Source organism: Neltuma alba, unplaced genomic scaffold (genome assembly GCF_004799145.2).
Source record: "Neltuma alba isolate B1F8T4 unplaced genomic scaffold, ASM479914v2 tig00011850_pilon, whole genome shotgun sequence".
NCBI classification, from domain to species: domain Eukaryota; kingdom Viridiplantae; phylum Streptophyta; class Magnoliopsida; order Fabales; family Fabaceae; genus Neltuma; species Neltuma alba.
The window spans coordinates 531,529-557,371 of record NW_021636455.1 but is presented as its reverse complement, the minus strand read 5'-3'; the positions used below and the strand labels follow the sequence as shown (position 1 = coordinate 557,371).

At 36.0% G+C, this 25,843-nt stretch overlaps 3 protein-coding genes across 4 annotated transcripts; all 3 read left to right on the top strand.

Moving 5' to 3' along the window:
• The first annotated feature begins 2,064 nt into the window (after positions 1 to 2,064).
• On the top strand, positions 2,065 to 4,650 carry LOC114718551 (myb-like protein X). The gene is made up of 3 exons (XM_028903907.1): positions 2,065 to 2,145; positions 2,228 to 3,281; positions 3,540 to 4,650. The coding sequence occupies exons 1-3, from the start codon at positions 2,065 to 2,067 to the stop codon at positions 4,025 to 4,027; spliced, it is 1,623 nt and encodes a 540-aa protein (XP_028759740.1). The 3' UTR covers positions 4,028 to 4,650.
• A 2,978-nt stretch (positions 4,651 to 7,628) lies between these two features.
• LOC114718533 (myb-like protein X) lies at positions 7,629 to 16,102 on the top strand. Of its 2 annotated transcripts, none has more exons than XM_028903880.1 (4): positions 7,629 to 7,830; positions 8,306 to 9,120; positions 13,490 to 14,561; positions 14,872 to 16,102. In XM_028903880.1, exons 2-4 carry the CDS (start codon positions 9,043 to 9,045, stop codon positions 15,357 to 15,359), a joined length of 1,638 nt encoding a protein of 545 aa, XP_028759713.1. In that variant the 5' UTR covers positions 7,629 to 7,830; positions 8,306 to 9,042; the 3' UTR covers positions 15,360 to 16,102. The 2 variants fall into 2 exon arrangements, with proteins under 2 accessions (XP_028759713.1, XP_028759714.1); XM_028903881.1 differs by having other exon boundaries at positions 7,629 to 8,095.
• Positions 16,103 to 21,177: 5,075 nt separating this feature from the next.
• Positions 21,178 to 24,098, top strand: LOC114718495 (protein ECERIFERUM 26-like). The gene is made up of 2 exons (XM_028903827.1): positions 21,178 to 21,701; positions 22,992 to 24,098. Exons 1-2 carry the CDS (start codon positions 21,270 to 21,272, stop codon positions 23,880 to 23,882), a joined length of 1,323 nt encoding a protein of 440 aa, XP_028759660.1. The 5' UTR covers positions 21,178 to 21,269; the 3' UTR covers positions 23,883 to 24,098.
• The last annotated feature ends 1,745 nt before the right edge of the window (positions 24,099 to 25,843 follow it).

The following is a 25,843-nucleotide window of genomic DNA, read 5'->3' as shown; positions in this document are numbered from 1 at the left end:
ACCTGCATGCGTTTGTATTCACTTTCTGAAGTTATGAGTTGCGAACTTCATTGACTATTTATTTATTTATCTTTTTTTTTTTGGGGGGGGGGGGGCTTATATGGACCGGACTTTTTTTCACTGCTTGGAAATATTTTTTTAATATATTCTTATGGAATAAGCAATTACATGTCTTGAAAGCCCTTTAGGTTGGCAAAGTTCTATCTGATTGAAATAATCGTAGCTAGTTAGAAATTTCTAATCAAATTGACATTGTGAGGAGAAGTAAATCATTTGTCCTATTGGATATGGGAAGTATTCAGTGCTTTCCTTTGTGTAAAATATATATATGCATATGCATATATAGATAGATTAGATACCCTTTAGGAATAATGGTTTGGGTGAGGTAATATTTGGTACAAATAATTTCTGGTTGTGTCAGTAACATCCCGATTAATATTTGATCAAAATGCATAAATTCCTTTTTATGCAAGACAAGCAAGCTTTCAAGCTGACATTATTGGAAGTAACATCGCTTGGCTAGATGGATGACTAGCTCCCAGAAGCTCTTGGAGCAAAAATTTGTTGCAGATGTTGGTTGTGTGCCGTGTGCGCCTATTTGAACATTCTTCTTGCACTTGCTCATTTATTTGTTCAGATGATTTTTATTTTCTTGCTTTCTGTTCGTTACAGAACAAAGCTTAGCTTGCAAATGTTCAGGTTGCTTGCCCAGAATTCTTTCTTCCTAGGCAGTTTTGATGATTAGTTATAAAAATTGTAAGCGTTTAATGATATAATAGGGACAAAGGCACCTTTTGCAGAATAATGGCCATGTTTTGTGGTTTAAGAGTACACACGAAGGAGGTGTAGTTATGAGCTGTCCATGGCATGATCATTCTAGTCCTATTGATGGTGAAATAACACCAGTGAGGTTCAACTACAGTTCCAATTTAAAGATATCATGTCTTACCTGTTTAACCTGAACTATCTAAGGAAAAGTCAGATGCAAATTCTTATCTTAATTGTGGTAAAAAATGTCAAAATGACTACTGTCATCACTTAGGATGTTGGCCAAAATGTCCTCATAATGTTCTTGACTTGATAGTATCTTCATGCCTGCACTCTATTGATTTTGCATCAGCAAGAGTCTGACTTGTGAAATTAAGATCTCTGATCATTTTATTGTGTGCATCCATGCTAAACATTTGCTTAAAGAACTAAAGGGGAGCTCCTTGACAATTATTTTTGAAGTTTTTTTTTTGTCTGATAACTGTAAGTAGGTATGAGCTAATATTGATTTTTGGATGTCCTTTCGTATCACTACTCTGAATTTTTTTTTTTGGTTTCTAGTTGGGTTATTCTTGACCTGCAGAATCTGTGATGATTTATTATTTATAGTCATTATAATAATCCTTACGGAATCAAATGAGGTTTCAAAAATACGAAACGAACTTTTTGGCCTGGCTTTCTGGCAATTTTCTTTCCTTAGATATCAAATGTCTCATTGCCCAAAGATCGTTGGGTAAGGGAAGACTAACGAGAACGCTCAAATGGGGCCTTTTGGTCAACAACTTATTTAAGGATTTGGTTGTTGATGGGACACAATAGTATTGTGCGATTTATGTAGCCAACCCCACTTAGTGGGATAAGGCTGCTTGTTTCAAATTTCCTCACCCTGCCTCTTTTTGTACTTTTGGATAGAGTTCTCATTCTATTTTTGTAAATAGTGTTGGTTTTTCCTGCAATTGTGTTGTTAATTTATCTCACTTCTGCTCATGTTTGAATTAGGCAAATATTTTACCCCATTAAAGAATCTGTAATAATTAATTAAGTATGCTCTGATGAGTAAAGTGTCAAAACATTTTCCTATGGAGAAGTGGCAGTATGTGGTCAGAATCCCACAGAAGTATCTAAAAGTGGCCTAATAAAAATGAATAGATTGGCTTGGTGACCTGATTAGAGTTTATTTGCGTATTGCTCTGTTGAAGCTTCTTGCATTTTTTTTTCCGGAGAAAAAATGCACTGTCCATTGAGTCTGATGTCACTTGTTTATATAGATAAAATTTAATATTTACCTCCAGTGACATGATCCTCTCTGAGCTTATGTATGCTGTAAAATGTTTAGTTGCCGAAATCATTGCATTTTGTGCCTTTTACTGCGATACTGTGAAGTGGTTGTGGATTAATTTATTTCTTCCCCCATTTGATAATTATTCTTGATATTTGTTTTCCATCTGACGGTTTGCAGGAAAAACAAAGAGAAAAGAAACATAAAAAAGAGAAGAGGGAAGGTAAAGATAGAAGAGAGAAAGAAGGAAAGGATGGAAAGCATAAAGAAAAGAAAGATAAAAAAGAAAAACACAGAGATAAAAGGAAAGACCGAGACAAGGAAAAGGATAAGGATAAAAATAAAAGCAATACTGCTGATGAGAAGGGATTGCCAGCACAAACAGAAGGTCCCAAGGCAGTTAAACTCATCCAAAAGGAAATTAAGCAAAAGGATAGCAAGGGTATTTTGTTGGAGGAGAAACTTTCTAAACATTTTACAGATAATGGAGAGAAGGCGAGAGAGAAAAATAATCACCTGGCTGAGGAGAATAAAGATTCAAAATTCCTTAAGGAGCTGGGTAGGAGGATTAAGGAAGATGATGGGGTAGCCAGCAATCAAATGGGTCAGGAGTTGGGCAGGAAAATTAAGGAGGAGGATGGAAGGGCTGATAATCAGTTTGTTCAGAAGTTTACCTTTGCGAGCCAAAAAAAGGATGAGGGGACTGCTAGGCTGGCAGCAAAGGATAGCAGTACCTGGCTTGATGGCGAGGAAAAGATCAAGGATAAGAGTATTGATGTTAAGAAGATTGATGGGCAAGGATTCTGGGCCGAGGCCCGACCTATTGAAAATGCAACACTCCAGAATCATGCTGGAAATTTTCATTCCCTATTTGGTGAAACGCCCAGATCTTTGGAGAAAAACTTTAACAGAAGAATGGAAGCTACAGCACCAACAAGAGAAACAAGTAAGGAAAAGAAAGATGATAAACCAGGAGACAAAAGGAAGGATAGAGACAAGAAGAAAAAGGGGCATGGGAAGGACAAAGACAGGGATAAAGAGAAAAAAAGAGAGGAGAAAGTGAGGGAGCTAACTGAACATAAGAACAAAGAGCAAACTAATTTTAAAGTTGGTAACAAAGGTCCTATGAGTACTAATTCTTTCCCACAGATTACCAAGAACAGCCATGATAGTATTGTTGGTGGGGAATACCTCAAGAAACGGAAGGATATGGAATCAAATGGAATCCTGCATGGTGAGTGCATTTCATGACAAATCATATTCTCATTTCTCCTTAACGAGACCTTTAACCCTTTTGTGTTTGAGTAGTATTTTGTTGACCTCAACTCTGGATACTGCTTCCTTCAACAGAGTGTTGGGTTTCCCGTGGTGTTGTGTGTGTGTGTGTACTGAAATTCATTGTTTTCAATAATGTGGGTAAATTCTTTTCCTAGATCTGCTATTGCCTCACATGTTTGTCGTTAACTATTTTTTTTTCTTCCTTTCCAAACAGCCAGTGACAATTGGCCTAGTAAGTTGTCTAGACTATCCTCTTCCCCTCATCCATTCACGGAGAATGGAAGGATAGTGAAGCCTTGCCAAAGTTCCATTCTGCATCCCTCTGATGGTCCGGTAGCAGCCACCAATTTTAAGGTTGATAACAAGGAGCACAAGAAAAATGGCATCATTGGAGTTCAGCCACCTGCATGTTCCCCAAACAAGCCTATCAGTGCTAACGTGGGAGCTGATCCTGTAATTGAAGAATCTTCTGCAAAACCGCCCCATCCAGATTCAATGTACCTGAGCCAGGCATATTCAGTTCCCAAAATGGATGAGCGTCCTGATTTTGATGATCAAGAGTGGTTGTTTGGCAGCCACAGTTTACAAGAGAAAAAGCCACAAGCAGAGTCTTCAAGGCCTGGAGGAACAGTGCAGGTGTGGGCAGAAGCTCTCCATATAGAGCCAGATGTTTATGCTCTGCCATATGTCATTCCACACTGATTGGTTTTTGAGCTGCTATGGTACGGCAATTGTATCTGCAAATGGAGCCCTCCATTTTCTCAATCCCCATGGCAGAACAGCAGCATCAGCGTCTAGAAATAGATTCTGAGATTCTCCATTGTTATTTCACTCTTTGGCAGCAAGTAACGATTGACCCTCTGCGTTGATCTTAAAATTGTTGGGATGAAAACTTTTGACTTCATCATCTTGATCAAAGGAACTTCTGTCATGAATGGTTGGGTGCCCTGGTGCAAAGCCTGCAGGCCAAGATCTGGGGTTGCCGTTCGTGCTTCACACATCTTAGTACGATGACTTCACAAAGGCAACTGCAGGTTTCTGAGAAGGGTAGACTTGAGAGCCTGTGCTGCTTTGTTGTCTATTTTTGGTTGGAGCTGAGAAGCTCTTTCTAGTGGAACATTGGAATGTAAGAAAAACAGTCTAGATGTGGCTTCTGCAGCTCCGCCGCAATTTTGATTTGTAACATAGAACCGTATTTACAAAAATATGTACGATAGGAAGAATAGTAGTAGTCTTATTCATTGTTCAGTTTCCTGTAATTTCTGTTATTTCCCATCATTTTGCTCACATTTATGATGTTAAATGAGGAAGGTTGAAGGGGAAAACACGGATGGTCTTCTCTTTTGCACCCTAACAAGCCATAGGAAGTTTGATGTGGTTGTTGAGTCAATATACTTGTGTTTCATTAAAATCATATGAGCATTTTGTATTTAGGGTTTGGCATATGGTAGTAGAAAATCGGCAGTTATTGATGCTATTGGATTCATTGCTCCAGTTGAGGTCGTTATTTCATTATTGTGCATTTTTATTCACTTAAAAACGGCACGCTGGGTTTTTTTTGGTTTTGGGCTTTGGGCCCCCAACTTGCACCAAGGAAAACAGCACGCTTGCGTTTCGACTTCTTGACAAAGATTTTGACACAAGCCAGGCCATACATAGAGGTCCATGTTTTTCCAAATCCACTGTGTTTCATTTTGTGGAAACTAATTTTTTTCAGCGTTTGAAAGGCAAAAGGCCCTTAAATTTTGATATAATCTATATATTGATTAAGGAAGTCATTATTCTTGGGACTGAATAATAACTGATAAGCCCTATTTATCTAAATCCGTATACCGTATCAGAGAGGAAGCAAAGGGATGGGGTGGTGCCACCTGGAAATGCAGCAGCGGCTGCCCACTCACATGTGCTTTGGCAAATGGCGTCTCTCCGTATTTTATTCATTCCCTCCATCACCACCTTCACTGCCGGCGCGTGACTTCCACCTCTCTTCCTTGCTCCTATTAAATGATTTATATCCTCTCCCTCAACGCCCGTTTTCTTGGTCATTCCCTTTACAATGTTAGGTGATGTTTAAGTATTGTGGAATTCAATTGAAAATAGTTCTTTAAATATATATTTTTAATTCGAAATTTCCAACCTTTATTTTGAAGAAAAAATAGTTTCTTTGTCTTCAATCTTTGTAAACAAAACATCTCTCTTTATTTTATTAATTTCAAAGTTACCTTAAAAAACTCTCTTTAATTTATTGTGTGCAAATCTAGTATTCATTCAAATCGCCCCTTAAAATCCTTATCTGTTGAGTCAAATAATAAGGAAAAATTATTTTGTTGAGTGATCTTAGAATTGTATGTGATTGCAGTCTTCATGTAGACATTAATACGTTGACATTTATAGATTCAGTTTTGATGCGCATTGAGATACATGGCTTGTTAATATTTTCGCTATGTTTAAACGGGCAAAGGTCTTGTATATTGAAGAGGTATACGAGCACACATTAAATTTACATCTTTGTTTGAAACCTTTTAAATAAATCATCCCAGAAAAAGTTGGTACGTCGTTTTTGTCATTGATGAAAAATTCCACTTAAAAGATAGTATGTTGAAGTGTGTGTGAGACGGCAAGAGCGAGCATTTAATGTAACCATTGAAGTGAATAGGGACAGAAGTGGGGTGACATATTTACACAAGCGAATGTTTAGTGATATTTGCTTGTCTTGATCTACATATCAATTGAAACTCAAAAGTTTCAAATGACAATTTTTGAATACCTTCAATATATTGTGAGTAAAGTGAACAAAACTAAAACAAAAATACTATATAAATCGTACATTTTTAAAAGCATTTAAGGTATATATTTGTTCGTAAAATTTTTACTCAAAAGTAATGTTACATTAGATTTTTTTGTGTGTTCAAAGTTGCTTGGGAAATATGAAAATAAAGTAATGTTATCCTTTATCATTAAAAAGTTAACGTTAATTTTTTAATGAGGCGTGACAATATCTTGACGTTTTTTTGAATTTTTAGGATGACATTGAATTAAAAAAAAACTCCTAAACAACAATGCTTATAAAGAAAAATTTTCTCAGCAAATTTACAAATAAGCTCTTTTAAATTAAAGATTGTTAATATAAATATTGGTTCATAAACTGAACAAATACATCCTTCTAACAGTTAGGCCAACTATATTGGCATGATTGATTAAAGAGACTCAGGCCAAGAGAACAACAAATGTCATTAATTTCATTTAAGGCTTAATGATGGGAAATTTAAACCCTCGCTGTACTAGCATATCAGGGATATGAGCATGCCTTTAGAATTATTATAATGTATCTGCATGGCTACATACACGAGAGGGGGGAAAAAAAAGTTCAAATCGTGTTGGTTATAACCCTTCCTCTTTTGCTTTGCATGTATACACAAAATCCCACAATACAACAAATCCCAAGTACATGCTAAAATTGCAATGAAGGATTAACCTTTGCAACCAGCGATGATAAACAAATACTACCTCCAATCCTAATTATAAGAGTTAGTTAACTAATTTGATGAAATTAAAAAAAAAGTTAAGTTAGTTATTTGTCATAAATAGATGTTGTATTTTTAAAATATCCTTACTAATCAAGTTATTGGTTAAAACTATTATTGTTAGAAAACTATCTTAGAAAAAAATATATAAATATTAGAGACAAAATGGATTGAAGTTTATATTTAGGATCAAAATAAAAGTCAAATAAGATACTACATCCGGTCCTAATTATAAGAGCCAGTTGACTAATTTGAGGAGATTAAGGAAGTAAGTTGAGTTAGTTATTTGTCCTAAATAGGTGTTGTCTTTCCTAAAATATCCTTGCTAATCAAGTGTATTGATTAGAACTATCATTGTTAAAAGGATTACTTTGAAAAAATGTATAAATATGAGAGACATAATTGATTGGGATCTTATATTTAGGACCAAAATAAAAATCAAATAGGATTTTATATTAAGGATTGGAGGTAGTATTATATTAAAGACAGAAGGTAGTAAGATTTATGTCTATGTGTATACAGTGTAAAATTTGTAGCCAAAACTGAACAGATAAGAATCCAGGAATGTATCTTGGGGGGCAAAACTCAACAGAAAGCCCTTTTTTTGGTTGTAATAACATAATTTGAAGTTCTCATTAATATTCATTGAAGGAAGAATACACATGCGGGGCCCCACAGGGATTCGTTTCTGAGGGCGCATGAGACCCGGCTTCCCCGAATTGCCCCTGCTCGTCGCGTGTAGCTTCCGAACAAAAACCTATTCAGGAGTGAAAGGAGAGTCTCTCTCTCTCTCCTCCTCCCTCTCTCTCCCTTGAAAGAAAAGAGAAGAGAAACAGAAACACCCGCACACAAACGCAGACTTACCTACAAAGAGAGGTCACAGACAGACGCAGGAAGAGTGGGGAAGAAAAGAGAAAGAAAAACCCAGAATCTAGCTTCGGGAGCAATTAGCTCTAGCATACTACCACACCAACATAAAAAGTACTCTCCCGCGAGATTTCTCATACCCCTCCTGCATAACATACATATATTCATATTGACACAGATATATGTTACGATTTATCTATCCGTGCGAGAGAGATCCTGTACCTCCTACAATGCCCACCTTGCAGTGGACAAGATAATCTCTCCTTGTCAATTAGCTCCTGACAATCCAATTTCGTTTTTTTTCTCATCCAAGTTTTCCTCTTAACGCTTCGAATCAAGTTTCTTTTCCCCCTTTTGATCGATACCTATTATTACTTGGGTATAAAAAAAGAGTATTTGATTCTTTCTATTTCCTTCAATCTGGGCCCTTTTTCCACTGCTTTTTCGAATGCATTTTTTTTCAGAAATAAAATTAGGGTTTCCTCTCGGGGTCGGTATTACTAAACTTGTTTTAGTGGATTTTCTAGGGTTTTATTGGATCGTAACTGGATAGTCACTGAATTCGAAAATTTCTGTTTGATCATAGCAGAAAGCTTCCGGTTTGATCAGTTTACTCTGCATCAGAGCAGAGAAGTGTGCACTGGGTTCATTCTCTGTGGGGTTTGCGTGAAATGGGCATGAGCACCGATCTTCTCAAAGATTTGGAGTATAGATTCGGAAATACACTGATTGAGCACTTGCACTTGGAGATTGCCTGAGATGGTGTTTAACATTGAGCATGGAAGAAGATTGCGTGTACTGATTGACTAACTGTGTTGGCCGACATAAAGACTTTGAGAAATCATTAGCAGTTTGGGTATTTTGGCCTTCACTGGGTGATGATTTTGGTATTGGACAAAGGAAATAGGAAGGAGCTGATGATATTTTATTGGCCTCCAAAACTGCCACGAGGATCTGATTGCAGCACTCCATTTCCAAAATTCAAGAAACCATTTGGATTGACATAGTCTCAGCTTAATATTTTGCAATTACCGGGGTCGTGTTTTTATTAGTCAGGTTGAGTGGTTGCTGTGCAACACATTGATTTAATCAAATATAGGAAATATTCGAGGGGAAATAAACGTGGGTAGTTTCTGTAGCCTTTGTTTTAGCGAGTAAGAAGCTTATGGAGGAATACTAAAGCTGGAAATGAATGCATTGACATGGTGCATGGACAGGAGCCTTGTTGCTGGTTCGTTCCCTTACTGGAACAGCACTACTGTGGAATAATTGAAGTATTCTCGATTTCTGAAAGATCATACACTGGGTATATCAGGATTTTGTGCAATGTCGCGCTGCTTTCCATTTCCACCACCAGGATATGAAAAGAAGGGGAGAACAGATGACTTGGACCTATTTAAAAAGGTTATTATACTTTTCCTGTATTTGAGAGTGCATCTAATTGGGATAACGGTGACTTGGATGCTAAAATGATTTTCTTGTGAGTTGCTGGGTTTTTAACATGTATTAACAATATTTTAGCGGAAACTTGATTTACTTTTTAACAGGATTCGCTACTGCGTCTCGATTACCTTTGAAAAATGTTTTATGTATTACCTCTGAACAAGTTAAGTTTGTGTAGAACCAGTTATAAGTTGGCTGATGATATAGGAAAGTTTAAACGGCATCTACCAGAGTAGGTGTCTGAAAGAATAAAAGGTCTTGTAAGATATCCGTCTGCTGAGTTCAATTAATTTTCTGGCCTGCTCAGCTTAAGATGATTGGAGAAGCAATGTCTCTTTGCTATTTTATGAAAAGTTGTGATTTTACTTTTGGGTTGACGGAAGTTTGTTATTGGAATATGAAAGCAGGTCTGATTGCATGACATATTAAATGATGACTCTTTTTCATTTCATAAGTCTCATATTTGGATTTTCTATGTGATACTCAGAATTTGGACCTTGTGATTTGTAGTATGACTGTATAAGACATACGAGTTTTTTAAGGACGAAGTCGAGCAAATCTGTCAATTGTTGACGAGGGTGGAAGGATAACATGATAATTTAAAGTAGACATGCTCAGCTTCATTCATGTATTTCACACTGATTTTTATGAAATTCTTCCTGTATATTAGTTAATGATGAGAATTTATTATTTTAACTTGTCTATTATGTTGTAATGCTGTGATTCCATGTAAAGATGTTTTTGGTTTTATAACTTCTTGTACATGTTGTGGCAAAGGAAAGTCTTTGACATCAGTTTTGTGTCAATATCAGTATTTTTCTCATGAAACTTTTCTAGAACCTTTATTATATTGAGATCTCATGTGATAATTGATGATGGTTCGGGGAGGACATGTTTATGTTCTGACTTCTAGTATGAGAGTTCGCGTGCGTGCGAGTGCATGCGTGTATGTGCATGTGCTCCATGCACATTTAAAGCTTTGGAGCCTTTTTTCTGTGGAAGGGTTCTGACTTCTGAAGCATGAATATACCTGCTTGCATCTGTATTCACTTTCTGAAGTTATGAGTTTTGGACTTCTTTGGCCGTTTATGTTTTTAGGGGGGGGGGGGGGAATCTTGTATGGACCTGATTGTTGTTTGATACAAGGAAATATTCTTTGATATATGATAATGGAATAAGCAATTACGTGTCTTAAACTTGAGAGTCCTATAGGTTGACAAAGTGTATTTGATTGTGGTTATTATAATCAGTTAGAAATTTGTAATGAAATTGAAATTGTGGGGAGAAGTGAATCATTTGTTCATTGGATATGGGAAGTATTCAGCGCTTTCCTCTGTGGATGATATATATGTATGTAGTATATACCTTCCTAGAAACAAATATTATGCCTAAAAGGGGTATTTTTGGAAGTAAGTATTACATAGAAATTTTTATGAAGACGTATTTAGGGACAAAAGGAAGATTTCTTGTTTTTTGAAAACTTTTGTGTGCACGTGTGTAACCTACCCTTTAAGAATAAGGGCTTGGCAGAGGTAATATTTGGTTCAAATTGTTTCTGGTTGTGTAAGTAACGTCCTGATTAATAGTTGATCAAAATGCATAAACTCTTGTTATGTAAGATAAGCAAGATTTGGAGCTGAAATTCTTGCAAGTAACATGGCACAGTTAGATGGATGACAAGCTTCAAGAATCTCTCGAGCAGAAATTTATTGCAGATGTTTGTTGCGTGCCCTGTGCTCCTCTCTTGAACATGCTTATTATAGTTGCTTATTTATTTGTTCTGATGCTATAATTTTTGCTTTCTTGCTTTCTATTCATCTTAGAACAAAGCTTAGCTTTCAATTCGTTAGGTGGCTCACCCAGATTTGTGCCCTCCCAGGCTGTTCTTAAAATATATATATATAATAAAAGAATTTTTAATGAAATAATAGGATTAGGACAGCTCTTTGCAGAATAATAGCCATATTCTGTGGTTTAAGAGGACACGAAGCAGGTGGTAGATATGAGCTGCCAATATGGTATGATTATTCTGGTCCCATCAATTGTGAAATAACAACGGAGATGTTAAAGTACAGTTCTGTTTAAGAAATATCATGTGTCTTATGTGGCTTCAAAAAGGCCAAAATGGCTACCGTCTTCACTTGTGGCTTTGGCAAAAGTGTCTTCAGATTTGTCTTGACTCATATGCTGTCTTCACGCTTGCACGCCATTGATTTTGCATCAGTAGGAGTGAGAATTTTGAAAACTAAGACCTGTGCTCATTTGATTATAGGCATCCATGATAATCATTTGCTTAAAGAACTAAAGGAGCTCTCCTTAACAAATATTTTTGAAAGCTTCTTTCCCCTTTTTTTCCTTTTGGTTATTTGCCTAATAAGTGCAAGTAGGTATGAGCCAATATTGACTTTTGGATGTCATTTTGTTTTGCTAGTCGGATTTTTTTTTTTTTTTTATTTGGGTTATCCTTGACCTGCAGGATCTGTTGTGATTTATTACCCATCAATAATCCTAATGGAATCAAATGAGGTTTCAGTAAATGCAAAATGAACTAACTTTTTGGTCTGGCTGTCAGGCAACATTCTCTCCTTAGATATCAAACGATTCACTGCTTGAAGATCACTTTTGGCCTTTGCTCAAATTTCCTTGCCTTGCTCTGTCTTTTTCTACTTTTGAATAAACTTCTCATTCTATTTATGTAAATAGCGTTAGGTTATCCTACAATTCTGATTTTAATTTATTTCTTTCCCATTCATTTCGAATGGCCATAGATTTTTTTACTCCCATAAAGAATCTGTCATAATTAATCAATTATGCTCTGATCAAAGTGTGAAAACATTTTCCTGTGGAAGAAGTGGGAGGAAAAATGGCCTTAATAAAATGAATAATTTGGCTTGATGACCTGATTAGAGTTTATTTGCTTATTGCTCTTTAGAAGCTTCACGCATTTTGTTTCGGAGAAATAAATGTTGCATCCATTGAGTTTAATGTTACTTGTTTCTGTAGATCGAATTTAATATTTACCTTTAGTGACGTGGCCCTCTCTGAGCTTACATATGGTGTAAAATGTTTAATTGCTGAATTCATTGCAGTTTGTAATCGAAGATTGTCTAGATCGGATTAAGAGAAGTAAAATAACCAATTGGGGAATGCACGCTACTTGATAAGTTCAGGTTGATGTGTGCTGATGCCTTTCTAAAAACGATTGATATTAAATGACTCAGGAACATGAAAAGTGAAAATCTAGAGAAGTATGCCTGGGGGGATGGCAGAGTCTTAGCGTGGAGTGTAAAGTTAATGTATGGATAAGAAATGTGGTGGATGGCCAATGGAAAAACCTTGTCATGGCCAGTTATATTATATGCTGTTAAGTTTTAGCTTAATAAATGAATAACATTACTCATTGCTCATTATCTTCTTTGAAATTATGAAGATAGGCCCTATTAGATATGGAAGATCCTCTGAAGTGTCTGGTACTCTCTAAAAATGGAATGTGCATAGTAGATAACCTCACTTGTATAAGTGTTTTATAGAATAGGAGTAACTGGCATATCCAGTATGAATTTGAGAAAATTAATCCCCTTGATGCATCAATAATCAACAGTGAGCTCTTCTTCCCATCGCTTAATTGCAACCAATTCTAAACTAAATGAGAAGTTTTCTTTCTTTATTTGTTTTTTTTTTTTTTTTGTGATGCACGATAAATATTCTAGGTTTCTATATGGCTTAACACTTTTATGGATAGATGTTTTTATGTTTGTTTTTTATTTAAACATTGGATACATTGTGGTCTGCCGATCTCATCTGGTGGAGTTGTGAGTTGCTTGTTGTGACTAAGAAGATAATTGAGCAGCTAGTTTGCTGTTTGCTTTCTGCCTTAATTTGTTCCGATGAATATGATGAGTATCATTTTCTTGTTTGAGAAGATTTTGGTACTCTGGAGGATGTTCTACCTGTTATTGTTGGAGTTTCCTGGTTTATTTGTGGGTCATAGTGGGCTATGCAAAAATCTTTTACTTCCAGGAGTCTTTTCGTTAGGATATTTGAGAGAGGGGGACTTCACTTATCCAACGGGTTACGTATAAAGAATAATAATTACCATGATTTTGTGGTGGTTGGTATCTAGTGGTATAAGGTAATGGGGATTGCTGTGATATTTTCTCTTCAATCTGACAGCAGACTGCTTAAGTATGCTTGTCTATGTATGTTTTCCTTGTGAACATGATTTTATTGTACTTTTTACTTGATACAGCCAAGTGGTTGTATGTTCATTTATTTCTGTCCTCATTTGATAATTATTCTTGATATTTGTTTTGTGTCTGATGATTTTCAGGAAAAGCAAAGAGAAAAGAAACATAAAAAAGAGAAGAGGGACAAAGAGAAGAGGGAAAGTAAGGAAAAGAGAGAGAAAGAAGGAAAGGATGGAAAGCACAAAGAAAAGAAAGATAAAAAAGAAAAACACAGAGAAAAGAAGAAAGACAGAGACAAGGAAAAGGAAAAGGATAAAAATAAAAACAACACTGCTGATGAGAAGGGATTCCCTGGACAAACAGAAGGTCTCAATGCGGGTAAAGTCATCAAAAAAGAAATTAAGCAAAATGATAGGAAGGGTATCTTGCTGGAGGGGAGACTTCCCAAACATTTTGCTGATAACAATGGAGAGAAGGCCAGAGAGAAAAATAATCACCTGGCCAAGGAGAATAAAGATTCAAAATTTCTTCAGGAGTTGGGGAGAAGGATTAAGGAAGAGGATGGTGGAGCTGGCAATCAATTGGGTCAGGAGTTGCGCAGGAAAATTAAGGAGGAGGATGGAAGGGCTGATAATCAGTTCGTTCAGAGGTTTACCTTTGATAGCCAAAAAAAGGATGAGCCGACTCCTAAGCTGCTGCCTAAAGATAGCAGTACCTGGCTTGATGGCAAGGAAAAAATCAAGGATAAGAGTATTGATGTTAAGAAGATTGATGGGCAAGGAATCCGGGCTGAGGCCCGACCTATTGAAAATGCAACAGTCCACAATCATGCTGGAAATTTTCATTCCAGAGTTGGTGGAATGCCCAGATCTTTGGAGAAGAACCTTAACAGAGCTGTGGAAGCTACATTGGGAACAAGAGAAACAAGCAAGGAAAAGAAAGATGATAAACCAGGAGACAAAAGGAAAGATAGAGACAAGGGGAAAAAGGGGCATGGGAAGGACAAAGACAGGGATAAAGAGAAAAAAAAGGAGAAAGTGAAGGAGCAAACTGAACATAAGAACACAGTGCAAAATATGTTTAAAGTGAGCAACAAAGGTGGCCCTATGAGTACAAATTCTTTCCCACAGGTTAGCAAGAACAGCCAGGAGAACTCTGTTGGTGGGGAAAACCTCAAGAAACGGAAGGACATAGAATCAAATGGAATCCTGCATGGTGAGTGCTTTTCATGACAAATCACGTTCCATTTCTCCTCAATGAGCTCTTCCAGTTGTATGTGAATGCAAATAGGGCATTTAGTGTTTCGAGTAATATTTTGTTGACCTGAATACCAGACACTGAATCCTTTGACTTAATGTCGGGATTCCCTTGATTTCACATGCACGCGTGCACACACCAAAACTGTGTTTTCATTAATGTGGGTAAATTCTTTTCCCAGGTCGTGTGTGCTCTTTCTGATTTGTTATTGGCTCACAAGTCTATCATTAACTTCTTGTTTTGTTTTGTTTTTTGTTTTTTTAAACAGCCAGTGACAATTGGCCCAGCAAGTTGCCTAGACAATCCTCTTCCCCTCATCCATTCACCGAGAATGGAAGGATAGTGAAACCTTGCCAAAGTTCCATTCCACATGCCTCCGATAGTCCAGTAGCAGCCACCAACTTTAAGGTGGATAACAAGGAACAGAAGAAAAATGGCATCATTGGAGCTCGGCCATCTGCAGATTCCCTAAACAAGCCCATCAGTGCTACTGTGCCAGCTGATCCTGTAAATGAAGAAACTTCTGCAAAACCGCCCCATCCAGATTCAAAGTACCTGAGCCAGGTATATTCAGTACCGAAAATGGACGAGCAGCCTGACTTTGATGATCAAGAGTGGTTGTTTGGCAGCCAAGGTTTACCAAAGAAAAGGCCAACGGGGGAGTCTTCAAAGCTTGTGGGAACAGAGCAGGTTTGGGCGGAAGCTCTGCATATAGAGCCAGATGTTTATGCTCTGCCGTATGTCATTCCATACTGAATGGTTTTTGAAGCTGCAAGTGATACGGCGATCATATCAACACATGGAACTCTCCATTCACTCAACCCACATGGCAGGACAGCAGCATCTGTGTCTAGAAATAGATTCCAAGATTCTCGATGCAGTCTTCTGTTTCTTCATTCTTTGGCAGCAAGTAATGATTGATCGTGTGCTTTGATCTTTGAAATGTTGGGATGAAAACTTTTGACGTCATCTTGATCTTATACTGAATGCGAAGGAACTTCTGTCATGAATGGTTGCGTACCATGTTGCAGTGCCAGCAGGCCAAGATCTCGGGGTGCCGCTCTTGCTTCAGATATCTTGGTACAGAGATGGCTTCACAAAGGCAGCTGCAGGTTGCTGAGAAGGGGAGACTTGAGAGCTTGTGCTGCTTTCTTTTCTATTTTTGGTCGGAGCTGAGAAGCTCTTTCTAATAGAAGATGTAAGAGAAACAAACTAGATGTGGCCTCTGCAACCCCACCGCAATTTTGATTTGTAACATAGAACCCCTATTTACAAAAATATGTGCGAGAGAAGGAAAAGTAGTAGTCTCATTCATTGTTCAGTTTCCTGTAAATTCTTAATTCCCATCATTTTGCTCACATCCATACTGTTAAATGAGCGAGGTTGATTAGAAAAAACGGATGGTCGTCTCTTTTGCACCTAGCAAGTCATAGCAGGATTGATGCAGTTGCTGATATACTGATGTTTCATTAAAATCATATGAGCATTTTGCATTAAAATCTGTGGGGAGCGGGAAATTTCTTGAGAAACCCGAGCTTTTATGCAAATTTAAATTCTATTATAAGCTTGGGAGAGGGAGGCTGGCCTTGTTAACGAAGCCCAAAATATTTCCCCTCTCTGAGGAGGCCACTGTGTGCGCTCCTGGCAACCCCGCCTTATGTGTAGCCTACCAGCCTACGGCTTATATATTTCTTTTGTTCTTTTGTTTTTAATTGAAAATAGGAAAAATTTTAGAAAAAAGAATCCTAAAATTTTCATTTTTAATTTAAGCACTTAAAAGTTGAAAATGACCAAAAAGAAAGTAGTACTTGATCTGATATTTTACAAATATAGTTAAATAACTAAAATGTCTTTGGGTTAGATTTGGTAAAAAAACTATCAAACTTGTCATTGTCAGTATATTTCTTGTTTTTGGTTGTTCAACACTTATTATTATCAATTCACAATTTGTTAATAAATAATTTGTTATTACTAATATATTTTTTATCATTTGTTATTCAATATTTGTCATTGTCAATACCAAACTTATTAATAAACTTTTTGATATAAAGGTATTTTAGTTATTTAACTACATTTGCAAAATACTCCATCTGACATCACTTCTTTTTTTTGTCATTTTGAACTCCTAGGTGCCTGATTTGAATCATCATATTTTTCAACATCTTTTCATTTTCCCTTGAAAATATCCTTTGCAGCTGGGAAAACTAGTTGCTTTTTTTCAGGATATGAAAGATAAAAGGCAGTCTATCCTTTTGAATATCTTTATACGATATAAAAGTTTAACAAGTGAAATAATTATTCATGTTTCATGAATAATGAGATTTATTCATCTCGTTTCCTATGATGCATGAGACCTACATTAATTTTATAAATTTGGACCGTGAACAACATACCAAAAAAGGGACCTCAAGAAAACCAGTATCCTTGATCCTAAAATTTTAAACTGAAGAGTATTTAAAATGATAATTGTCTTATAAAAAAATTATTTTTGATTTTTATTAGAAATCAGATAAAAATTCATTACCAAAATTTTAATGATAATTACTAGTAAAAAATGATAATGATAATTGAAATAATGTAACTAATAAAAAATAATGATTATATAAGCTAACGTAAATCCTAAACCATAAACCAGAATCCATGATGACGAAAAGCAGATCACTCGCTCTAGCGTTTCCTAAGAAATAATCTTCATGTGCAGCTACTTTTGCATATGATGGGTCACTTGCATTCATGGTGCTCTTCAAAGAAAGCTCAATCGATGAACCCACCGCAGTCAATTATTTGTCCATCAAGTACCCTACAAATTAAGGACCCCCTCCCCGTAACCTGAAAATATCTGAGGCTACCGGCTAAAAGGGTCGGATTGATATTTGGGGCTGGAGGAAGATATTTACAGAGTTAACAACTGATGGGATTCCAACATGTTTCTCTCTGCGTGTATCAGTTATAATAATGAGATTAAGATAATTAGTTTGGAAACCTTTACTAGGGACCCCTCAAAGGGGCCGTTGGGGAACACAAACTCTCACATTCATGCTGTATAATTCAGTGCTGATTCAACCGACTTCACACAACTGGGACGCGGATGGGCCACCGGCATGGTTATAGAATCTCAGTAACTCTTTTTTAATTTCTATTTAATGTACACTGTGTCCTATGAATATAAATTCTATACAATAGCAAATGGAAGACATAATCATACATTTATATGAGAAGTTTAACGATATGACTTATAAATATCATTAAAAAAACACTTCTTCTTTTTTTCCCTTATAAATATGATGGGAGTACATTCGTACGTAGGAGCTTTATTTATATATGTCGGATTCATGACTTGCGTCTCTGCTTGGTTGACATACAAACATGAAACGTCAATTCCTTTATATGTGTGTGTGCGCGCGCGCGCGCGCGCTAATTATAGTAACTGAGACGTTCTTTTTGTATATGCTGTGCATACATACCATAAAAGAAATAAATGTAGGATTAAATGAACGAATAAAAATTAAATTCCTTGATCGCTGCAATGCAATGGGGAAAGCAAATGTATTATGATTTGAATCCATGAGTGGCGTGCACTGTGCAGAGACCGATTCTTGAAGGCGGAGACAGTTCTGCAGTTAGGAGAATGATGTTATGCCAAGTCATAAATTATTATCTGTGTGGTGAGCTGTAGGTGGGTAGACAGTTATTGTGGTATTTATGCTTCTCCAGTTCTATTATTTATGTTATATGGAACAAAAATACTATACTCTTTTTTCCCGACAGTCTGAAAGAAACATATATATGAATTGAAATTTGACGTGATGGAATCAAGGTAGACCATCTTTTACTTATTCTCACATTGTTCAGATAAGGAAAGCTTTAATGCGCATATAAACTAAAACACGGAAGTAAACGGATGAAGACAAAGGATGGGACCTGGCCAATAATTAAGCAGTTGGAATGAAAATATAATGTCAGCTTATTAAGAGATTACTTAGAATAGCTTATAAATAGTTTTTTAATTGTAATTTACGAAATAGAAAGTAAATATGTAAGAAAATTTATATCTCAGCTTATGTGAATATGCTTATTGATCATGAATCCAAGCAAGCCCTAAATTTTATTTTATTGATGGTTTCTGTGACTACCACTAAACTCACCAGTCAGTCACCATGGTAATATGCCTCTTTTTTTTTTTTTTGCATTTGATAGCTGAGATTTTTTTCTAGGGAAAATTACTATTAGATTCAAAAGAAAGAAGATAATTACTAAAAAATTTCAATAATAAGTGAACAGTTAAACATATTTTTTATTTTGAAACTTTTCATTGCAAGTTCTAAGTTAGCATTATAGAATTGACAACATTTTTCAATTTTGTTTTCATTAAAGTTTTCTCTCCCTATACTTACAAATCATTCTCATATCTCTCCGTCCTTTCTCTCTTTCTAAAAACTCATTACAAACTTGTCTAAAAATTAAAGAAGTTTCTTCTTTTGCCCATACTAAATACATTTTTAGAAAATATTTTTAATTTTCTGCATTAACATTAAATATGAGTAAAAGGAAAATGTTATAACAACTAAATCTATCGGTGCCTTATAGAAGAATCCTTCCTCTAAGTGTGTTATAAATAACAAGACTGGAGGGAGGATATAGCAGACGAGGGTTTTTTTTAATCATAAATCTTAAATTAAATTAAATATCAGTCTTCTCAATTAAAAATTATTTTTTTCCTGAGAAATGATATGAGACTAGTACAAACATGCACAGCTTATTTTAATTTTATATTTCATGATTGATTTAAGAAAACATATAAATATATGAATAGAATGCTCAAAAGCTGAAAAGTGAAGGATGAACTAGACCTCTGCCTGAATGAGAGGAGCCCCATATTTTGAAATGGAGGGAAGGATAAATGCATAGCATAACTATTGGGAATTAATCCGCAGCGTATGGTGGTTGAGATATTCGGATTTCATTTAATGACGCAAGTTGGCTCTGTGTCTATAGTTAGCTCGTGAATCCTCATTCAAAGCCAGGGCCCTGCTTTGCTCCGTGCTTTTCTTCTCTTTTTTTCTAAAGAGGAAATTGTGTTGCTATCATATTTTATTGTAGTTGACTAAATTGTACATTACTGTATATGCTATCATTTTTTGTTTAAGAGTCATACCTAACTTTCCACCATTTTATTTTTGTGATGATGTTACGATCTCATATGCAAATTAACTTAACTAACTTACCTAACTTTTTTAATCTAATCAAATTAGTTAAATAGATATTATATTAAGAACTAGAAGAGTAGTAGCTACTAATCTTGTGGCATCACATAACTCGTGGTTCCCATTCATGTTCCCAACAATAATCCACACAAAATATATACTAGCTCCGGTCCTAATTATAAGAGTTAGTTAACTAATCTGAGGAGATTAAGAAAAGAAGTTAAACTAGTTATTTGTCATAAATAGGTTTTGTTTTTCCTAAAATATTCTTGCTAATCAAGTGTGTTGATTAGAACTATCATTATTAGAAAGACTATTTTGAAAAAAAATACATAAATATTAGAGACAAAGTGGATTTAGATCTTATATTTAATACCAAAGTCAAACAAAGTCCTATATTAAATATCGGAGGTAGTATTTATTACAATTTCATACATAACTCCATTGGAAACCACCCTTCCCCGCTAAAAAAACTGCTAGCATCATAGTATAATAGTACCAGTAGTGTTGGATGGTCTGCGTTTTATATACAACTCCCTTATTCTCCATATAAGACATTTTCATCACGTATTATACATTGAAATTAAAAAAATTTTAAATCTCATTAATTATATCTTAAAATTTGATAAATTTAATTTTATCTCTATTTAACGTATACTTTGTATCTCAAAAAGTACAGGTATATACCCACACAAGAATGATCTCGCTAATTATGTGAAAATGAAAATAATAATATGATTTAGAGAAGACAAAGTAGCAAAGTCTATCTTATAAATGGAGGCAGATGAGTGCTGTTTTTGCAAATTTTAATATTATTTTTTTATATTAATAAAAATAGGATATGTATTATGTACAATTTTTCCCCCCAAAAACTGTCAGAAACAAGAAATCCGGGGCGGGGCGGTAATGAAGTGAAATGATTAGATACTCTTCTTATCCTTAATATAAGACTTATTTAACTAATTTGATTAGATTAAGAAAGTTAGGTAAGTTAGTTAATTATAAAAAAGATGACATGTTTTTCCTAAAACACCATAATCATCTTTCTTAATACCTTTCTCCTTCTTCAATTTGATTATGATTGAGAAAAAATTTATAAGATTAATTTAGAGAAAATTGATAAACATAAAAAATAAACCTTATATTTAAAACTAAAATTAATTTAATAATTAAGTTCTATATTAATAACAAGAGTATTACCGCAAGCTAGAGAGACGAGAACGATGGAGGAACTCAATATTTAAGGCTAGCGTGATCACTAACAGTTTCATTTGTACGAACCAATAGCGAGCCTACGCATAGTGACGTCCCATTAATTAAAAAGAGCCTAATTCTCCTTCTTAACTCTCACTTTCTGCTATATAGGTATATTTCTCACTGCGCCCCCTCGTAACTCCTAGTGATATCTATCTTCTTCATCGTATATTCCTGACTCCTTTTTCTTCCTTGTTCCCTCCCGGCCATGGTGTTCCCTCAGGAAGAAGAGAGCTTGGTCTGTGATATCGAGCTCTCCTCCGTCGGCCCCGCTCGCTCCTCCGGCACCGATGTCTTCCACAGCCCTACAGGCCTGGACCTGGCCATGAAGCTTCACTACCTCAGAGTGATCTACTTCTTTAACAGCGAGGCCGTGCGAGGGCTGAGCATCATGAAGATCAAAGAGACCATGTTCAGCTGGTTCAACCACTACTTCATCACCTGCGGGAGGTTCCGGCGGTCGGAGTCCGGCCGGCCGTACATCAAGTGCAACGACTGCGGAGCCAGGTTCATCGAGGGTAAGTGCAAGAAAACCCTAGACGAGTGGCTCCACATGAAGGATTGGCCTTTGCACAAGCTCCTCGTTTCTCACCAAGTTATTGGTCCTGAGTTATCCTTCTCCCCTCCCGTTTTATTGCAGGTAAGTAGTATGTATGTGGATTATTATCCCTTCAACTTAATTACTCTTCCGATCGTAAACATAAAATCCTTATACACACTGTATAAGGGTCTTATATTTAAGATTAGAATAAGAAAAGTAATTCATTAGTTATGACTGTTTGGTAATATCAATCAACATACTACTTTTGATCCTAATTATAAGATTTCGTTTATAATTTATGAGGTCTTATAGATAAGACGAGGTGGTAGTAACTAAATACTATTGCTAGATCAATGGATGTGGATCCTACAAAATGATAACCTGTAACTTTAAAACTTATACTAACCTGTACTTGTTTTAGATTTTGTTCCTGTTCAATTATTATTGACGCGGGGGTCAAAATTAATTTTTCTCGTAATTAATTAAGATCTTGGATGTTTGATTCTCCCAGCTAAATTTTCATCCTGCGTGCCTTCGTTTTCGTCACACTACTATAGCATGTGCGTGGGCGCTTATTACGCCTTTTCTTATTTGGGAAAAAAAAACGTAGTAGTAAACCGACTTTTTTTGGGGGGTTGTCATTTAATCTGACCTTGAAATGATTAATTAAGTCGAGTTACGCGCCTTTAATGCACACACGCACAAGTGTCCTCGTGGGCCAGTGCATGAATATTTAAGAGTCGTGCTTTATTAGACAGACATTATCTCCTAACTCTATTTATGTATATATGAAGCTTGTACACTTTTATTGGTTGGCATCCTTAAAAATTGGATTGGTTTTTCCTTATTTATACTTTGCCATGACTAGTACGTACAACTCCAGCAAAAGTACATGTATCGTTTATTTTCTACTAGCGTAGTACGTACAATCTATGATAGATAATGCATAATCTTACGCATGCCAGACTTCATTTTAACATGATCACGGGTTAAACATGACATAATTACATCGTTTAATATTATTTTATCATTGATAATCTGACCATATATGGTATGGTGCCCCATATGTTTCCTTAATTACCCATTATGATACCTAGATAAGGTCGTCTTCTTTAAGCCATGATGAATGTGCCTTTCATTCATTTATTATTTTACTGTCCTCGAAAAAGAAGCCCCACCTCATGGCAGTCGCTCTCACTCGCGCACAATTTTGCATATTTTAAATTTATAACTCAGCTTTTTATTTAATTATTTTTTAAGAAAATTCAGGCCAAAAAAAATATTTTTTAAGAAAATTACTCATTATAAATTTATAATAAATTCATCACGTAAAAGATTGTACCTAACCATTGATTTTTATCATTTTGTGTGCTCAAATTTCTTCTATAGGTGACTCATTTCAAGTGCGGAGGGATGTCATTGGGCTTAAGTTGGGCCCATGTACTGGGGGATCCTGATTCGGCTGCTGACTTCATGAACAGATGGGGCCTTGCCATGGCGGGTTTGGGCCTGAAGCCCATCAACATTCCGCGACCAATCCCAACAGCAGCCCCAGAACCCCACCCCCAGTCACCATCCGGACCGGATCCAATCACCTTAAAACGGGTTGACCCGGTGGGAGACCACTGGATACCCGCCAACAACCGCAAAATGGACACATTCTCCTTCCACCTAACAAGCTCTCAGATGAATTACCTTCAAGCACAGATCTGGGGTCCTACTATTGACCAAACCCCTCCTTTTGAATCTCTGTGTGCCGTGATTTGGCGGTCCATCGCGGAGGTCAGACGAGGACCCGGATCTGGATCCGAACCAAATAAAGTGACAGTATGCAGAAAAGATCCATCTCGCAACAACCACGACGTACTAGGCAACAAGCAGATCATAAGCAAGGTTGAAGCTGAATATTCAATAGTTGACTCAGATTTGAAGAGGCTGGCGACGATGCTGGCCGATGAAGGAGTGGATGAGAGGAAAGAGATTGAGGAAGCAGTAGATAAGGATGATGGGGTGAGTGATTTCTTCGTGTACGGGGCAAACCTGACATTTGTGGACTTGGAAGAGGTCGACGTGTACGGATTGGAATTGAATGAACATAAACCAGAATTTGTATACTGCAGCATTCAAGGTGTTGGAGATGAAGGGGTTGTTTTGGTGCTTCCATGGCCAAAAGGTTCAGTGAGGAATGGTAGTGAAGGTAGGTTTGTGACGATCATATTGCCGGAGGATGAACTGGGAAAGCTCAAGTCTGAACTCAAAAACAACGGTCTTTTGCTCTGACGCTGAGTTCATCTGCGTGTCTAAGTAGTATCAGTGTGCCTGTTGTTGCTTTGTAAGTGCTTATTTGCGCTATCAAAAGAGTTGTTGTTTTAGTACTAGCATGTACTTGTGCTTAATGATGAGTATTGAATAACTTGTTTTCCTATTCTCAACAACAACAACAACAATAAAGTTTTTTTCACGCGTGTGTAGTGTGCATACCTTAATTAGCTTGCAGATCGTGTTTTTCTCTTGTTCTCTAATTCCTTTTGTGGGATACGTTTTCCTTTTTTCCAAAAAGGGACAATAACACACACACACACACACCAAGCCTGTTGGTGAAAAATAATAAAAGATTTAAACACATGATGTAATCAAAAAAATCCTATAAATAAACGTTAGATTAAGTAATGTATTACTCAACAAGAAATGAGTAGTGGTTATTATAAATCATCACACACATATATATGGTATTAATTATATTTGTTCAAGATTACCCCTATTTAAAGTTTGATGTACGTGGTTTTTCTTTTCAACCTTTCAAGATGTAATTCATGATTTTGAATGATGCTGAGTTTAAAAAATTTTCATTTTCAAACAATTTTAATGACTTAACCACGCATCTCCTTATAGTTTTAATGAAATGTGGTATCTAACAACATTTAATATTTTATGTTATTGATAATGACAATAAATAGATAAATAAATTGGGAACCAAGTAAAATATGTGTTGATTCATCCGTTCGTTCAAATGCAGGAAGGGAAGTTGGTTACACATAACATTGAACATTTAAATACAAGCATATATATAGTTAGCAGCAGTAAAAAAGGACGGATACCAAACCCTTGTGTCTGGTTTTAAAGGAGGCGTGGCCGATGCATATGAGTTGAAAGGCCTGAAGGATAACATCACATAAATAAGAACAGAACAGATGGGATGGGATTTATATATACAGCAAGAAAATGAAATGTGATTAGATACATCAGGTAAGTGAAATCAATTATTAATTAATGACGGCTTAATCACAATCACTAGCTACTTTATTGCTTGAAAAGGCAACTTGAGATGATGAAGACGAAGCACTTGTTGTAACTTATTTAGAATGGAGGACCATGATATGATAAACGCATCAGAGACTTGGTGATGATCGACTATGGGATTACGCGTTTGTGGTTTTGGGTCAAAAGGATGTGATGTGGCTTGTTATGACAAAGAAGTGTAGAGGACCATGCATGCATGGGACAAATGATTTATGAACTTAATTGTTAGTTTAATTTAATTGTAGGTGACAAATCCCCTCCATGATCTATTTTATGGTGGTTGGTTTGATAATTAATTACAATGCCAACCCTTAATTAATTCATTTTTTGGATGCATCTATGATAATTGACTAAGTCGTCCAATTGCTCCTGTTTAATTTATATATACGTCGGTCCGGAAATGATTTTGTACTATATGAGCGTCATTTCAATAATTAATATTAGTTATTTGGATTTAGATTTTGTTTTTAATTATATATGAGTGAGGATTTGTATACTCTTATTTTTTGCTTTATAAAGCTTCACGTACAAATGTCTGTCTATAAGAGACCTGAATCCAACCAACTCAAATTCGTGTAATCTCCAAAGAGACACTTGCAGGCGTTGTTAATTAATGGCGTGATTAATATTACTATGATATTTCGAAGGCTTGCGCATCAGATTTTGGAAATTAAAGTAAGTGCCCAGAAGATGCTTCCTTTTCAGTAGTAAGGAAAGAATAAGGTTAATTTAGTTTGAAACTTGAACTTAAATTTCTTCCCGCGTGCCATACCCTCAAAGAAACTGATTAAAGTCGACAGAATATTTCTCTCCTGCTTAATGGGGATATAAGTAAAACATTGTAAGAAATGCTTCAAATAAAAGTAAATTATTCCTTTATAATTACGGCCAAAGATTACACTCTTGATTTATTTTTCATAGAAAAATTGGAGGGTGTATTT